Here is a 17,790-nt window from a genome sequence, read left to right as displayed (position 1 = left end):
CTTTTCCAGTGCAGCCTGGATCAGTCCATGGCAGATGGTGGGACTGTGCTTCCACCCCTGGGGCAGTCGGTTCCAGGTGTACTGTACGCCCCTCCAGGTGAAGGCAAACTGAGGCCTACATTCTGCTGCCAGAGGAATGGAGAAAAAAGCATTGGCAATGTCAATAGTGGCATACCACTTTGCTGCCTTGGACTCCAGCTCGTACTGGAGTTCCAGCATGTCCGGCACGGCAGCGCTCAACGGTGGAGTCACTTCATTCAAGCCACGATAGTCCACAGTCAATCTCCATTCTCCGTCAGACTTGCGCACAGGCCAAATGGGGCTGTTGAAGGGTGAGTGGGTCTTGCTGACCACCCCTTGACTCTCCAGCTCGCGGATCATTTTGTGGATGGGGATCACGGCATCTCGATTCGTCCGATACTGCCGGCGGTGCACTGTCGAGGTGGCAATTGGCACTTGTTGCTCTTCCACCTTCAAGAGTCCTACTGCAGATGGGTTTTCTGATAGTCCGGGCAAGGTGTTCAATTGCCTAATGCTCTCTGCCTCCACAGCAGCTATCCCAAATGCCCACCTGAGACCTTTTGGGTCCTTGTAATAGCCGTTCCGGAGGAAGTCTATGCCCAGAATACACGGGGCCTCTGGGCCAGTCACAATCGGATGTTTCTGCCACTCCTTCCCAGTAAGGCCCACCTCGGCTTCCAACAGAGTCAATTGCTGCGATCCCCCCGTTACCCCGGCAATGGAAACAGGTTCTGCCCCCACATGTCCCGATGGCATTAGGGTACACTGCGCACCAGTATCAACTAACGCTTTGTATTTTTGTGGCTCTGACGTGCCAGGCCATCGGATCCACACCGTCCAAAATATCCGGTTTTCCCGTGCCTCTCCCTGGCTAGAGGCAGGGCCCCTCTAGCACTGGTTACCATTCCCTTCCTGGACATACATACTAGAGGTTCCTTCAAGGGGATCTGTCAGATCATCCTCCCTTCTGTAATATCTGGCAGCTCGGTCCTGGGAGGTTGAGGCTACCTTCACTTTAGTGTTACTCCCCCGGTTAGTGTTTCCCTCCTTGAGTTGACGCACCCGTGCTGCCAGGACAGAAGTGGGTTTCCCATCCCACCTTCCCATGTCTTCCCCATGGTCGCGCAGGAAGTACCATAGCTCAGCTCGTGGGGTGTACCCTCTCCCTCTAGCTGGGGGACGTTGGGCTCCGACTTTGGGGCCTGTGACTTGTACTGGTGCCAAATGGGAACTGCTCCTCCTCACCTCCTGCTTTATTTCCCTCATCTCCTCTTGTAGGCTCTTAATCACAGCAGAAACGTTAGCCTGCATTGGGCCATTGATCATGCTTTCAAAATTTCTAAGCTTGCTCGTGACAGAACCCACTGTCTCTCGGTCGTTATCTGCATTAATCATTGCAATGAAGGTGGAGTATTCGGATGGCCCTAGAGTTGCCAGATTCCACAACATTTGCCCTGTGCACCTGACTTTGTCAGGGTCATTACCATGCTGTCCATCCCTCCCAAAGAGTACCTCCAATACTGCCACTTCTCTCAGCTGCTGGATCCCTTCCTCAAGGGTCTTCCAGCGCATTCTATGATGGTGCTCCTGCATTCTCTCTCTGTGGACAAACCTCTCTCTCACACTCATTAAAAGCCGCTCCCAGAGGGAAAGGGTCCCTGGCTCCCTTACAAATACCAGATTGACACCTGAGTCCTGAGTCAAGGGTCCCAAATTCCTTGCCTCACTGCCATCCAGTTGCACACCCGTACCCATAAGATCCCAGACCCGAAGTAACCAGGTTGTAAAAGCCTCACGCCCCCGCCGTACGATGTCTTTGTGCAGATTACGGAGACTGTCGTACGTCAGGGACTCTGTGATTATCTCAACCACTGGCTCGCCTGCAGGTTCTGAGGGCCCTCCTTTCTTAACTGAGTGGTCTGATTTCATCTTAGATTTCCTCGTTTCCACAGGGGCGACTGCTGCTGGCTCTGACTGCCCTTGCGTTTCAGCTGGAACCTGGACGGTTGTAACGTCTGTGGGTTCTACTGCTGCACCATTAGACTCTCCCTCTTCAAGGCAGGAGGAGGGATTCCCAGCAGCTGAGAGAATGCACTCCTTCAGCATCTGGCCCATCTCACGTATCTCCTTCACCCAATCCGAGTGGTTCATTTCTGATGTGAGCTGTGAGGCAGGGTCAGATTCTGGAGCAGCATTCCTAGTCAGGGTAGTTATCCAAGCCAATCTCCCCTGATCTCTGAATACTGAATAAAACAGGATTATCAGCAACACCAGCCACTGTATGATATCATTAGCACTTAGGAAAGCTCTGAATCCTTCGAAAACTGGTGGAGTAGACCCAAAGAGCTGGGTTAGGGGTTGGGAGAAAGTTTCTCCCGGTGTCATTTCCTCACAGTAGGTACCATTATTAAAGTAACCCCAAAAGCATACATTTAGTGTTTGATAGCTCCGAATCCATGTGCCCGCCTTCCAGAGGAAGTTAATAAGCCATGAATTCCTCACCCTATTAATCCATAAAACAAACTGGATAACAGTCACGGTAGCCTTAGTTATAGGACCCATGTTTAGATAAGGGCCTGCAAATGGGAGAAATACAGCCACCACCACATGCCACACGAATCGGGATAAGCTAGCCCACATGATGCCACTTAACAAGGAATCTATATCCAACGCACAAGAACCGTTATTCCTTTTATCTCTCGATGCACTCGAGCCCCACGTTGGGCGCCAAAATCTGTCTTGGTTTGAAAAAGACAGGTGTCTGTGGAGGAAGGCAGGAGCCTCCCTTGAAATGGAGAGTGCAACCCCCTTCCCTCCAAACTATTATAATTTTGAAATTAACGGGCCTTCAGGCAAAGATATGGGGAATAGGAATAACAGTTCTTTACTAATATATATATATATATAACACAAGGCAGGGAAAAAACAAACAACCCACTGGTTTACACTGACAGAGTCAGGAATACAACCTGACACCCTGTTAGGGTGGCAGTAGCAGTCCGATAAGATGCTGGCTGCAGTCCTCCTGAAGTGATGGGTGTAGTTCTGTGGAAGCAGCAATCAGGTAAAAGAGTCTGGTCTTCCTCCGAAGGTCCAGTGGTCGGCAGGTAGCTCTTGTCCTCTGGAACTCCAGTGGGGGGAAAAGCTCCTCTGGGAATCCAGTGGAAGAAAGGCTGCTAGGGTGTTCAAAATCTCCGTTTTTATTTGGCATGGACTGCTTGGCTCCTTCCCCCCCCTCCCCGGGCGGAGCATCTCACAATGGGATGGGGAGTCGTGAGGCAGTTCCTTGATGGGCCATTAACAGGAGATAGCCCAGGAGCGAGTTATCGATGGGTCAGGCGATAAGGCATTGTTGTGCCCAGTAACAGGAGATAGTCCAGGGGGGGGGAGGCAGGGAGCACCGCCCCACCTGGTCTCAACAGCTCCTGAAGATGGTAATAGAATATATTTTTTTTTCTTTTGGCACATTTTACACTGTAACCCAGGACATAGCTTCAAATAGTTATTTACTTGTTTACCTTCTGATCTGTTTTGTGCTGCTACATATCAAGACTGACCTTGCTGAACTGGAAAACGGCTGTAAGCAAAGTACAGTTCAGCGACTAGATGCTGGGGTAGCTTGCTCTGTTCAAGCAAGCTAAACGGACACTTCATATGCTTGGATATAGAAATCCTGCAAATTTCTGTGTTTCTAGTATAAAATGTATTCCAGTATGGCTTTTGGCAGTGGGATCTAGTGTCTTCAGGTATTCAGGGTCAAATCCCTTCACTGTCTTAACAAAAGCAGCCGTACTGCCATAAGCACCGTGCTGCCTCTACTCTGAAAATAACTGAGCTGCAAATCCTTTCCCAGGGAGGTGACAGCAACAAAATTGTCTCCTAAATATTGCTTCACAAAGCCATGGAAGTCATTGGAAATACACAAGTGTCAGTCAAAGGTGCAGTATGGGCATATGCTGTTAAACTGCTACCGAGAGGACTTCTTTTGGCTGCAAAACCCTTTCTATGTGTGATTATGTAGAGAAAGGAAAGAACCTGGCACTGCGTTTCAGGTTGCTGTTACGGAGCTGGCAGCCAGGAATTAAAAAAGGTGTTTCTGAAACTGTTTCTTAATCACCGAGTGATGAGCATGGGATCGCAGGGACCCTTTTCTGAGCAGAAACCCACATGCTCAGAAACAGGGAATGTGTCTAATGCTGGGTAAGTAATGGAGGAAAACGCTTCAAAGAGCTCAGGTGGTATAAAATAAGGCTTTCTAGATTTAGTGGCCCCTGTGAGAGCAGCCCTGTGCTTCAGGACTGAAGTGCAGGCAGAATAATGAACTATCTATCTCACAAACCACTATCATTTCTAGCCCAGTTAAGTTTGTTGCAGGACATAAATCTATCACTAGTCTCTCACCCTGGCAAGTATTTCCCTTGCTCGGGTTTGTAATCATTATAACCTTTTTTCCTCAGAAGAATCAAGTAAATATTAGAGAAAGGCTATAAAAATTATTACCGATCTAATAAAATTATTAATGTAGTTGAATATCTGGAAGTAATTCCCACAGAGCACCATGTCTTACAAACACATGCATGTGTTTTGCTCCTGTTTTTTTGTCAAATTTACATAAAATTCTCCAATTTTTGTGTATCCAGTGAGGCTTTTCTTTTGCCAGTGATATGAAAAAAAATCCTCTGACAAACTTGTGGCAGTGTTTTGAAACTCAGAAGCCTTTCTAACTGCCACTTGGGATTTTTTTTTTTCTGTCAGATTAATTTTGTCTGCTTCAGAAGCAAGACAAAATGAAAAACCTGTCATATTTTAAGAAACATCTGCTAAGGGTAGTTTTCACAGGAGGATAAGGATAAGGATCATCACAACCAAAATCCATGTAGAGACTAGAGCTGCAGTTCCCCTAATTGTCTAAAATGGGAGATTGGATGTCTAGAGAATCAGTACCCAGCACACCTGAGTACTGTTTAGACCCTAAATAGGGCTTGAAAATCAAGAATTTGATTTTCTTTTCTTCAGCCATTGTGGCTAACACCCAAGAAGTTTTACCATCCATTCTTCAAAAATAAACAACCAACGTCTTTGTTTGCTCATGTCCAATTGCTCCAGTGGATGGATTGGAACTCTTTGCTACTTGCCTCTCTGAGAGTTTTGCCTCTCCTTGGGAAGCAGGACAGAGTGCGGGTCTCAGGACCTCGCTTAGTTTCTGTAGGCACCACCAACACTGCCAGTCCTGGGACTAGAGGGCTCGGGAGCTCTCCTGCCTTTGAATTGGATTTGAGTCAGCAATAAATTCCTGTCACTCACCAAAGGCACTTGAAAACCCAGGCTGGTGAACTTGTTTCCTGACTCCGGGTCTCCAGCCAGAGCTTTCCCACCTTGGAGGGAGCAGGGGTCTTGGCTGAGCAGAAATAGTGCCCAGTCTTTCCCGGTGAGGATGGACCTGGGTTGAAGGGCTTTTCTGACTGTCTTCTTATCGCATGGGAGCACTGCCACAGCCCTTTCTCTGGGTGGGAAGAGGAATGGGGGGATATAGGACAGGTAGAAAAATGATTATTGGAGCTGGCTGAGAACAGTGTCATCACTGTAATACCCACCTGAGCCACCTGGGGGGGTGGGTTGCTCCCCAGAAACACCTGTGGGGGTTTGGGTTGTTCCTCCTGTGTAGGACACAGGAGCAACCACTTCCTGAGCCCTAAAGAGAAGCCATCTCTTTCTCGCCCAGTTTCATACCCAGCTGCACTTCCTTTCTGAGCTTTGACACATTTCCTTATGCTCTGTACCCTGTGTTCCTCTGTTAAACACCGCCTCCTAATATTGCCCCTCTCCCTGAGTCATATTGCCAAGGTCTGGATTCCTCATCTCCACCCCAGTCCTACTCAACCGAACACATCCAGCCTTTGTTGCATTCCCTACGATGAACTAAGTAAATAATAACTCCCACCAGAGCCTGAATCAGCCTTCCCACATGGAGGATGTGTTTCTAGAGGGTTGACTGTGTGTCCTATCTCATGTTCCTTTGCAAAGGAGGAAAGCAGCGTCGCAGTCAGACAAGCCAACTGACAAAAAGGAAGAGGAAAGCCAAAACGTAAGTGAAAGACTCCTCGCTGTTGTGCTCTTCCAAATTATGTTGATATGCTGTCTTGTAAGCCAAAGTCCTGTGCTCATTCACTGTGTGTGGCAGGCAATGACAAGCAGTGCTGATCCAGGAATAGATTTGCACATTCAGTCAAAAACTGAGTGTAACTGCTTCCACCTTTCCTGGGAACAGCACCCCGTAAACTAGAATTGCTGCCTTAGTCATAGGTGAGGTATTGTCCAAAACAGGTTAATAGGCACTTTCTCATGGTTTGATGCAAGTATTGTAAGGTACTGTGGATTCTTGCCCCTTAAGAAGATGCATTGAACCTTCTGGCAAGTCAGCTTGAGATTGAGTTTGTGTTTCTTATTTCAAATTTGCCGCTTCAGCTAAGCTGAAGTGGATCATCAGCCATGTGGTGTAACTTTGAATTGCCAACCTCCATGCAAAGCAAGAATCATCTCACTTTGGACCCCAGAGTGCACATAAAACATGTCTCGGGGGGGAATGAAGGGCAAATAATCTATTAACCATTAGACCATTTGGAAGTTAAAATATGTGTTCATGATACTTGCACTAAAATGAGATAGAATTTGGACAACTTTGGGGAACTTTGATTCATTTCTGTTTTAACTGTTCTGTCTGTATGTGGTCCACAAAAGCAATTAAACAAGAGTTTTGATTTGACTCAGTCTTTATGCTGAACTTGATGCAGCAATTCTGAGTTCAACATGCATATTAAAACACTTTTTTTACCCACTGAACTGGTAAAGCGTGGGAGATCTTTCCAGTTTCAAGAGAGGCCAGGATTTATGCTGTGTCCCTTCCCATGTGGTGCTTTTCTGGGCTGCTGCTCGTACAGCATTCCTGTTGCCAGCCAGTACCCTTGTGAAGGCTCTCTGCCATGGCTGCAAGTTCCTAAAGCATCGCGTGCCTCTTATCACCTGTACAGAGCTATTCCCTCCAAAGACAAAGTAACAGCTACTCAGTAGGAAATCCATTCAGAACATGTAGGTCTCACCCCCGCCTGAAAGGTTTGTAGCAAGAGCAGGAATAAGCACTTTCTCCTGTTTAAGGAGAAAAGCAGCTATTTTTTGCATGTTCCTCAAGGGATGCTTCAAGCATGGAATTTGCCTATTGAACCCGCTATGCTACCATTGCTCTTAATCTTGCCCCAAAGCTGTTTTGAACCATACACTCAGAGATGAAAGGACCATTTAGCTTCTAACTATCTAACTTTAGCTTCTAACTATTCAGCCTCTGCTGTCTTTCTGCCCTTTCTTCTCTCTCCTTAAAGCTCTGCATTAGTTTAGATCACCAATCAGACTTTTCAATAGCATGAAAGTGTTTAGAAAGGTGTTTTAAAGAACATCTGTTTAATGTGTATGTTGAGTAAACATTGTGGTGGGGGTACCTTCTGTCAAACTGGGTGCAATTCCATTTTACAATGCACAAGACAATGCTTTGCCTGCCTGTGTTTTGAAGGCTGCTAAATGATATTGACATCTCAAATATACATGTGAATGTTTTATGATCCGTCACACATATATCCCAGAAAAAAAGAGCCCAAATCTGTGATGCAGTGTTTAATCTTCTACTTAGGAGAAGTATTGATTAATTTAGTTAGTACCTGGACTACGCTCACTGATACCCGTCCTGGGCTAAAAGGCTGGGATCTGACCCACTGCTCCTTCAGATGGCTCAGTTTCCATATCACAGAAGGTTTCTAAATTTGGGAAATGGTTTGTATTTAGACAACAGCAGCCAGCACTTTAGAGTGGTAATTCAGCCTGGTTTGGCATACAGGACGAGAGCGATTCAGGGAGATCATGAAAAGGTGTCCATATTAGCAAAAAATAAAAAGGATGTATTTTGCATGCTAAAGAGAGAGAAAGGTTAAAGGTCAAATGGACCTGAGCCCATACCTTGGCAGCAGTGACTGTTGGACATACTTGGAGGAAACTTGCTTTTGTACCACCTGTCCTGCAGCTGGTCTCCAGAGTAAAAGAGGACTCTGCACTTCATTGCCAGAATTCAGTAATGTCCCTTTTTTCTCTTTGTAGGATGATGCTAGCACCTCTCCTTCACCCAGTACACGAGGTCCCACCCAGCAGCAGCAAAATTCATCAGGTATTAAATCAGACTACTAGTGTTGTAGTTGTCTTCTTAATCTAGTCTTCTCCACCCCCTCTAGACTCTGGGTTCATCATCCTACTTCTGAGTGCAGCTGCAGTAACTAACAGAAGAATCCCCAAATACCTAGTGTTCTAAAAAGTATACTTGGCAAGAAATAGTGGTTTTATATGCTTCACAGCCAAAAAAAATGACAATACAGCCAGTTTAACTAACGGGGTCCAGTCATGTAGCTGAGGTTCTGTGTCTTCAACATTGTGCACCTAAATCTTGTAGGAGAAAAAAGCTGTATTATTTTATTTCTGGTAGTGTAGCTGTCCTGGTTTATACAGTTGGAATTTGGGTCTCAAACTGTATCCTTCCTTAACCTAACAGCTTGTTGCAGTAAGCCTAATCCTGAGAGTTACTAGATGAAATTTAAGAGCCCTTAAAATATGTTTTTCCTATGATGAGTTGAAATAATTGTATCTGAGGAGATAAGCTGCAAGCCAGTCAGATTCATCCTTGCATCAGCCTTGGCTTTCATAATGCTAAGAGAAATCTCTCCCAAGGGAATGAGTATTTAACCATTCCAGCTTCCTTTTGGAACAAAGCCATGATTTGCGTCCTTTGCGAAGGAAAGGGAAGAAGCCAGGAGAAAAGTGCATGTAAATGAGGAACGAGATTTAGAGATTTCCTGGGAGTGCCCATAATTCTTTTGAAGAGCTTTTTAGGACCTCCCAGAGCAGCAAACCCTTGTGTGTAAAGTTATGTGTTATTCAAGTCTCTGAAACAGCTCACTTTATTTTAGACTATTTGGATAGGAGGAGATTGGGATGATAGTAAGTGTTTTCAGTAACAAGGGTTATGTAGTGCAGCTTTTGGGAATGTTCTGCAAGTTAGAAATGTAGACAACATTAAATAAATTATCTGTGGAGGTTTGCATAGTGGGGGTCTCACTGCCTTTCTTAAAATACACCCACATTTTCTGTCAACTATGCAGGCAAAAAAACCTAAGACTTTTTCACTTAAAATATAAGTATTATACTGAATAAAATAAGCCTTGCAGCAATTAGCCTGTATTTCTTATTAGAAGTGATTTATGCTTTTCCTCCTGCTGTTCCAGTTCTATGTATTTTTAGTATTGTTTAACTATCTGGTCCCTAATTAAAGAGATCACTAAGCAGATTTTTGCCAATGCTTTCTCTATAATGTAGGCAGCTGCACTCACTCAGTAATCCCGCTTTCCTGGATCTTTCTAAGCCACTCATCTTCACTGAATGAAAGCTGTTGTATAAGACAATCAACTTCAGGATGTTTTTATCATTAGATAAAAAATAATAAAGAGTAACTTTTCATTTTTGTTTTCCAGACTCTGGGAAGAAGCCATGGGAAAGGAGCAATTCTGTTGAAAAGCCTGTATCTTCATTACTTTCTAGGTGAGCTGAATGGGGTGTCCCTGTGGATGGTTAGCAGTTGGGATAGTCATGCTGTCCCCGTGGCACGTGCACAACTCATGTCTTGTTTCATTCCATTGCTGTAGAAATCCATCAGTGCTGAAGAGCTGTGAAGCTAAGAGCCCCACACAATCCCACGTGTCTTCTAGGTACTGGCTAACAGCCCGGCTTCTTAACCGTCTTGGCTTGTCCTTTGGCTAATCCCATCATTCAGCACTAATGTTCGTCTTCTGTCATGTCTTTTACTCATTCTCTTACAATCTGCTTTGTCTGTTGCTGCACGAAGTGTGAAGGTAGAGTGTGTCGTGTCAAAGGCTTGTTCCATGGAAACAGCCCCATGTTAGGCCGTCACAGGCATCACAGATGTTAATCACACTTAAGCAAGAGCTTAAAGCATCCATGCTCATGAATCAGAGGCATGGGCTTGGCAGCACACTGTGCCACATGGAAGGCAGGTTTTAGAGCATCTTTATACAACAGGTTCAGGATGACCCTGCCAATAGGAGTTTTCATTGTCCAACCTCTGCTGAAATTCAAAAGCAATGGCAGAAATGATCTGAAGAGCCTGCAACTGGAAGGTTATTCCTTCATCCACACAACCGCAATGGGTGCATGAGAAAGGAGAGCAAAGCTTGGTGCAATTAAGTTAATAACATCGAGCTGTAAAAAGGCCCAGCCACAGACAGGGCGTTCAGAAATATGGGATACAAAAGCTGGCAGGTGTCAAAAGCCAAAATGCTAAAGGAGGACTCCAGAAGTCCTGTCAGTCAGAACAGCCAAGCTGCAGTATCACCACCCATGTTGTTACCCCCAGAGACTGAGGTAAAGTTTGATGCTGGACAGCTAAAGAGAGACTTCCTTCCAGTGCTGGTCCAGGACCACCCAGTGTTACTACTGGACACTGAGATGGATGGATAAGCTGAGTAAGGAGGCAGAACACGTTTAGCATTTACTGCAAAATGATGTCCCTTATTTTATACTGCCACGTGTACGACAGTGATGATAGTCTGCAGAGAGAAAGTTGCCAATGGTAACTGTCTGCACATACTTGCTGCTGTGTTAAAGATACTGGAACATGCCCTGCCCAAACATTCAGAGGGACGCACCAGTGTTACTAAAGCAAAATATAGTCTCTCTGGCTCTCTAAAACCAATGCAACATGTTGGTTCTAGGAAATATGAGAGTTTCCAATAGCTATAGAAAGACCATTCCTTCTCCTTGCAAATTAGAATGAAACGTGGGCTGTTTAAAGTAGCCATCAAGTTTTCACCAGCTATCTTCTATAATGCCTCCTGGGAGGAGGAGGACTTCAGTGGGAAGAAATACTTCCCTAGTTTAACGCCTGGAGTAGTGCTTAGTCTTTGCTTGCTCGAATGACTTCTCTGAGGGAAGTGGGGCAGGTTTCAAAAGCTCTCAGCTGTGACCTGTTCCTATTCCTGTTCAGTTTGATGACATTTGTATCTGTCTTAACTCCCAGCTTAGCTGTGAGATGGTAGGAGATGTGTTAAGATTTTCCTGAGACAGGGTTGCAAGACCAAGCATACCCTCAGGAGTGGCAGAATCTCTACCAGCCCCCAGTCTGGGCCCAAAGATGATGGCAAAGCTATTTGAAGCCTTTTCTTCGAATTATATAGCATGGTTAATTTTTGGTATGTTTTCGAGTTACTGATTAAAAGAGAGAGTCAAGCAGCTTCTGCTTCCTTAATTTATTTTATTATATCAGCCATCATCAGAGTTCAGCCCACTGACTAATACCATCCTGGAAGACCGATAACACTGGCCATGAAGGCCAGATTGGTTTTGTTTCTGGGTCAAGAAGAAGTGCCTGTGCTACACAGTGCTATCAACAAGCTCCATTTGACTCAGTCAAGCCTTCCAAGGAAAGGATTACTGGGTTGTTGTTTTCCCTATAATATTTTTCTAACCTGTATTCTACTATTACTTTAGCACCTGATTAAAGTCTAGGCAGCCAAGACAGAGTTGCTGTACAGAAAACAGCCTGGGAGAGAAAACCAGCCATCTAGCTTGCAAATTGCAAATGCTGTAATAAAATACATTGTTAAACAGGCTCTATCCCCTGAAGACATCACAGCATTTTCTAGTCTGAAACCACTGAGACTCCCAACACACAAAAAAAAGACTAAATTAAATTTCAGTGCAGTCTTTGCGCTCTCTCCAATATGTCTGCAAAAGGAGAAAGCAGCATCTTTGAGGGTCAGGCTGTGCAAACAGAAGCAGCGCTGCTCTCTGACTGCCAAACGCTCCTGAGTGGCACAAGCCTCCAGTCCAATGCTCGAACACGGGTGCTCCTGCTTTGGGGTGGATTTCATCCACACCATCAGGTGGGTGTAGCTCACTGTGCATTGCAAGGAACTGACTGGCTTTTTTATGCTTTTCTTCCATTTCTGAAGGATGAAGCCAGTGAGCAGCAGCAATGATGTGGCTATGGATGCCTTAGATTTTGATCGAATGAAACAGGTGAGCGAAAAGGTCTTTCGCACTTAAGTGATTTGACGAGCTACCCATTTTCCCCCATGCATGCGCTGTACAAGCAAAACAGCTGTTCAGTCTTCTGATTTCCTCTATAACTAGGTGTGTAGAGAAGGGCTAGTGGTGAGTAGCACGAGAGCACAGTCTCACTGCTATTTGATCAAGATGTCTGTACAGAAATGTGCAAATAAATATGCCAGCATCTTCTGCATCCTTGGCCTTGGACTGCAGACGTAGCTGTTAGTAGTGCTAGGCTCTGATCATCAGCGGAGGCGGGGGACAAGCACAACCGTATTAAACTTGCATTTTCTTCCACCGGTTAGAAGGAAATTCTGAGCAGCTGACTTGTGTTTTGTCTCATCAGGAAATATTGGAGGAAGTTGTAAGAGAGTTACACAAAGTGAAAGAGGAGATAATTGATGGTAAGAAAGAGAAAAATTATTATTTTTCTCATCTTTATGACTAATTTCCTATAGATAAGATGGTAGGAACTGCAGAGAGTTCCCTGGTGTTTTCAGACTTCTCTGAGCAGCTCTGATTTATACACACATTTGAAGAAAAAGCACCTACCTTATCTGAGCTCTGATCATGACATTGTGTTTACATCCTTTATTTTCATGCTGTTGACGAGCATTTTCACCCCCAACCTGTGAGAAATTCACTGGCCGGTGCTTCTCACAGGTGGGAGGGTGAGAAAGGGCCTGCCCATAGCCCTAGCATGTCAATTTATCACAGTCAGAGAGTGTGAAATCACTTGTAACTAACCGGCCACAGAGGTCCAGGATGAGGAGGGGACAAAGGTACCAACTGGAAACCCTTCTCGAGCATCTTCTATAGGCTTCCTATGCTTGAAGAGCTATTTCAGTCCTTCACTCAATTACAGCTTTCCAAATAGCCACATATTTTTATAATTCATTGAAAAGTACAACAGCTGTACTAAATGTATCAGTACTTTTAAAAAAATTGCTCTGCAACATACGACTAAACGTATTTTTCAGGGCTATTATCGAAATGCACAGCAAAATACTGTGTGAAGCCCGTCTTAGGGCATATGAAGATGCATGTCCACACCGTTCACTCCTCATCTTAGATTCACACAGAAGGGGAAAAAGAGGAGACTGTAAAACAGCTAAAAATCCATTCCCTGTCCCCTTGCCCTAGATTTCTGTGCTCACAAAACCTTGTGGCAGTTTATAGTTGAGGAGACCCTCACCCGTATGCTACCGTCCCAGCAGCTTGGCCCTCAGAGCCTCCCTAGTTCATTCCAGTGCAAAATAAGACATTCACATAATCCACAGATGCAACTTCTTAAACCAGCACTGCAGTTTGCAAGCAAACAGCTGACTGCTTATCCTTACTCATCCTTTTACCCTCCACTCATCCTTTTACCAGCGTGTACTTTCTGCAACCTCTATACTTAGCATTTTCCATCACACTGGGTATAACATTATGCATTAACTTTTTGGTTTGGTTTTCTAGCCATACGGCAGGAGTTGAGTAGAATCAGTACAACATAATGATTGCAAAGCGTTTGGACGGTACTAAGAATGCTAGGAAGATTGGATCATTTCTAAGTGTACCAAGGTCATGCAAGATGGTGAGAGAGGACACCGGCACTGTCTTTGTTCTTATACCCTTTTTATTAGCAGACTCAGCACACTTTGAAGCTTGCTGCTGCCTTGGATTCGCTTCATTTTAAAAGTCTTAATCTAAAGAATATTAAATTTTAAATTTCTGGATTTTTTAGATTTCATCTGACACTGCACATTGGATTTGTCAGCCTTTTTTGTATTTTGTATTTGCTTATTTAAATGTATTACCTTTCTTTTTAGTAGTAGATAAGAACACACGTGAACCATTTGCTTTTGATAGATGACTTCAAAGTAATTTTACTAGTAGTCTGCAATGTAAATGAAGATCCTTTGCCAACAGAAATGTATTGTGGCATCACCAGAAGAAACAGAGACATGTTAGTTGTCAGCCAACAAGTTCTTTGTCTCAGAGTTATCACAATATAAAAAAATGGTACGTCAGTGCATCACAGTATCTGTGTTCATATTGGTAATAAACTGTTTATTGTCCACATGGCCCTGCATTTCTTGTTTCATTCTTCCTTTGAGCTCCCACACTTTTATGTCACTTGAGTCAATGACAAGAGGAAGGTGACTAAGACGCACGGTGGGGCGGCAGCTCTGCCCGGTGCTGCAGAGCATGACGAGCGAGCCTGAGCCTGTTACGGCTGGTGCAGTGGCAACAGCCCTGCCTTCTTTTGCCGGGAGACGTGGCTCTCACCTGCCCAGCCCTTCTCGCATCACCAGCTGAACACCACCTCCTGCAGTCAGGCTGCAGCAACCTCAGCAACTTTTTGCCAAAGTCAGTGAAGGACAGTGGCTTACGGCTCTTCTCAGGCTGTCACTGACTGTCCCACCGCATCTTCTGCCATCCCTGAAAAAATCCCAGGTGCCATCACCTGCGCTCGTAAGGGCTTCTCGTAAATAAAAGGGAGGTATTTGTGCAGAACAAGGCTACCGAAGGCACTAGGAGGATGCAAGCTGAAATCACTGGCACAGCATTAGTCAACTGGAGGCTTAAGGGGAGTCATTTGTTAATCACATGTTTCACTTGTTAATGGTGTGCAGGTGTTGAGCTTTATTTCACAGAAAATGAAGTCAAATATAGGAGTACAGGACACCGAACACTTAGCGCACACCCAGTCATATCTTGCAGGTCATAGAATTTTTTTTCTTTAGAGCCATTCTTTCCAGCAGCACAATCTTGGGAATTTTTGCCTTAGTTTGGCACAAGCTTTACGTGGCAGTAGTCTCAATACCATCTTCTTTATAACTTTATGCAAAAGGCAAGAGATTGGAGTTGAGCTATTGAAATCTGTCATACATTTTCCAAGCCCCCTGCTTTGCTTCAGGCCTTCTTGAAGATTTTATTTTAAAAGCCAGGCCCCAGGAATGGTTTTGAGAGCAGAGCCTGGTGCAGCAGCCCAGGAGAGTCTGTGGTTGTCCCCCAGACCTCATGGAGCATTGCAGCAGGCAGGAGGGACTGCCTGCTAGCAACAGGAGACCCTGGAGAGGAGGTAGGGTGGGCATGCTTTGCAGTTAGTTGTGAAATGTTACCTGCTTTGGCTTGGAGAGCGTGGGGTTGCCCTTCAGCACTCTTCAAAGCAACTCGATCTGCCTTTTCTAAATGAATTTTATTTACAATGAGTTTATACTGGAGATTAAATACTGGAGAAATGGGAGAAATCTGAGTTTAATGCAACAGTGAGCTCCAGACTGAGCCTGATGTCTGTCAACTGTTTAATACCAGCAGAAGGCAAGAGACAGGTTAAACAGTGGGGTAAGCTTTCCACATGGGAACTAAAGTAGGAAGAGATTGATGTGCACAATACGACACCACCAGGACCGGGAGAAGGAGCCTTTCCAGTATGAAGAACACAGACAACCGTCAGTAACAGCAAAGATTATAGTGCTCTGTTGTATAAATCTCATAGGGTAGCTCATGCATTTCTTAATTATAGACCCGTTTAATGGCATACCTGACAATGGCAAATACTCTTCAAAACTGCTGCCTCTCAAACGATCACAACCATTCTGTGAAACTCTCCCATAATCTTAACTAAGCTTCAGGAAGCTGGGTCCTGGCGCGGTTCATGTTTTCCCTTGGAATGTGGCATTATGCCTAAGGTCAGTAATAACTGCGTTGTAATTCGGGCTGAGTACAGCCTGGATACGGTGTGCCCCTCTGTTAACATCAGCCACCTGCTGTAAATAAGTTTTTCTTACTTTCTTCTTGTACCTTTGCAGGCCTCATATAGTTACGACATAATAAGCTGACTTTTGCACAGGGCCACTTAATAGCTATGGGAACAAAGTGCACGGGGGTGGCAGGGGAAGCTTGGCTGATAGGGGCAGAGGAGCAGCCCTGGCATCGCTAGCACTTTGCTGGTTCCCAGTTTATGCCTCCAGCAATGAGGATGTGGACTGTGGCTTATTTGCAGTATCAGCGCTGATGGAGGATTTCCCCCTCCCAGACATTAATTCCGTTTGCTTGTTGCCTCTGTAGAGAGGGGGTGGCCCTTCATGCTGGGCTTGTTGAGCCACTGCAACAGGGCAGGCCACAGGCATTTTACATAGCAGAAATCAAAGGGGGCATTAACTTCCACTACAACCTATAATACAGCTATTTGTTCCTCCTGCCTCCTCTTGCCAGAGCATAAGTGTGGCCACACAATGAAGGAGATCTGGATTAATTTTTAAGCGAAGAGAACAAAACTATAGCCCTAATGTACTCTTAACTCAGAGCCATGTGCCCTGTGGTTATGAAAAAAAAATGCTTCTGCCAACATTACTGGTAGTGGCAAAGGCAAGTGCCCATGGAGACGACAGGATCACAGCCTTCTCCAGCAGCACCCACACACATTGAAGCTCAGTGTGCACCGCCAATCTGCAGGCACCAGGCTTCAAGTCACTTCAAATTCCCACTGAGACGGAAAATGCAGAGCAGAAGGGCTGTGGGGCTGTCTGGGCAAAGCAAGCTGGGACAGCAATCAAAATATTGATGGGAGGCAGGACAGGAAGCAGTTGCCAATTTTGGTTACCCTCTGTGTCAGGCTAGGCTAGTAATCTATAGACCGCATAGGTGACTGCATCATGGAGCAGCTGAGTAAGGGAATTATAAAAAGGTCACTCTACATAGAGGAGAAGGACAATAGTCAGACTGAGGAAGATAGCATAATCTTTATTATGGTTTTTGTATTAACTTGCTAAGATGGCCAGGAGAGTTGAGGAACAGCTTTCTAAGGACACAGGAAGTGTGGAGTGCCAGCAGCACTGAAGTAAATTAACAAAAAACTGAAGCACCTTGATGTGAGCACTGATACAAAGAAGTTAATGGAGGTTCCCACACCACAGCCTCTTCCTCTGGGAGGAAAGAGGCTTTAATAATTAAGACATAACATTGTAAGTATGTTCTTCTATGAAGAACCAGTGAAGTCTGAAGTGTCAGAAGAAGCCTCATTCTTCTTTTCCAGAAGCACAAGCCATGGACCAAAATGATATCTGCGAATGAACTGGTATTGAGCTGGTATTGAGCCCCTGCATCACAGAGGATCTTGCACTGCTGAGCAAACCTGGGTATTTACTCAACTGCCAAAATCAGATGGATAAGAAAAATGGAGGAAGGGGAAATGGAGGAGTAACACAAATTGCAACAGGCTAGGTCGACTGCCTGGTGTGCCAGGCTAGCGAATGGACAGACTGACTCACTGGATCCAGCACTGCAGGAAGAAGGAACAAAATTGTTTTTATTGAGGAAATCAGGCTTTCCCAGGTCTAACAGCGTACTTTGAGGGACCAACAAGAATGCACAATAATCCTTTTCTTTGTTACAGACATGGATTTCCAGACGAAAACAAAAAAGTCAAACTGTTGGAGGGTTACAGTATAAGACCACACTTATAGATCTCTCTTTTAACCACTTAGTAAGAACAGAAGTAAGTTGTCATCCTTCCAGGGTGGAGGGAAGTTATTAGATGGCATCTGAACTCCTGACTCCCAAGATATTTTTCTGCCTGGAGAAAGGTATATGGTGATTAAGGTTTTTGATTATATGTAATTATTG

General features: G+C 44.9%; 1 protein-coding gene across 1 annotated transcript in view; it reads left to right on the top strand.

Annotated features, from left to right (window-relative positions):
• Positions 1 to 14,064, top strand: part of EVL (Enah/Vasp-like) — a 92,903-nt gene extending 78,839 nt beyond the window's left edge. Inside the window, exons 8-14 of the mRNA XM_086462903.1 lie at positions 6,046 to 6,106; positions 8,161 to 8,227; positions 9,582 to 9,648; positions 9,753 to 9,815; positions 12,078 to 12,144; positions 12,521 to 12,578; positions 13,636 to 14,064. Of these exons, the coding sequence (XP_086319029.1) occupies positions 6,046 to 6,106; positions 8,161 to 8,227; positions 9,582 to 9,648; positions 9,753 to 9,815; positions 12,078 to 12,144; positions 12,521 to 12,578; positions 13,636 to 13,673 (421 nt within the window). The 3' untranslated portion in view covers positions 13,674 to 14,064. The remainder of the gene's footprint in view (positions 1 to 6,045; positions 6,107 to 8,160; positions 8,228 to 9,581; positions 9,649 to 9,752; positions 9,816 to 12,077; positions 12,145 to 12,520; positions 12,579 to 13,635) is intronic.
• The last annotated feature ends 3,726 nt before the right edge of the window (positions 14,065 to 17,790 follow it).

This window comes from Leptosomus discolor, chromosome 3 (assembly GCF_034619465.1).
Source record: "Leptosomus discolor isolate bLepDis1 chromosome 3, bLepDis1.hap2, whole genome shotgun sequence".
Lineage (NCBI taxonomy): Eukaryota > Metazoa > Chordata > Aves > Leptosomiformes > Leptosomidae > Leptosomus > Leptosomus discolor.
Note: the sequence above shows the minus strand (reverse complement) of the source record. Positions and strands in the feature narration are given on the sequence as shown.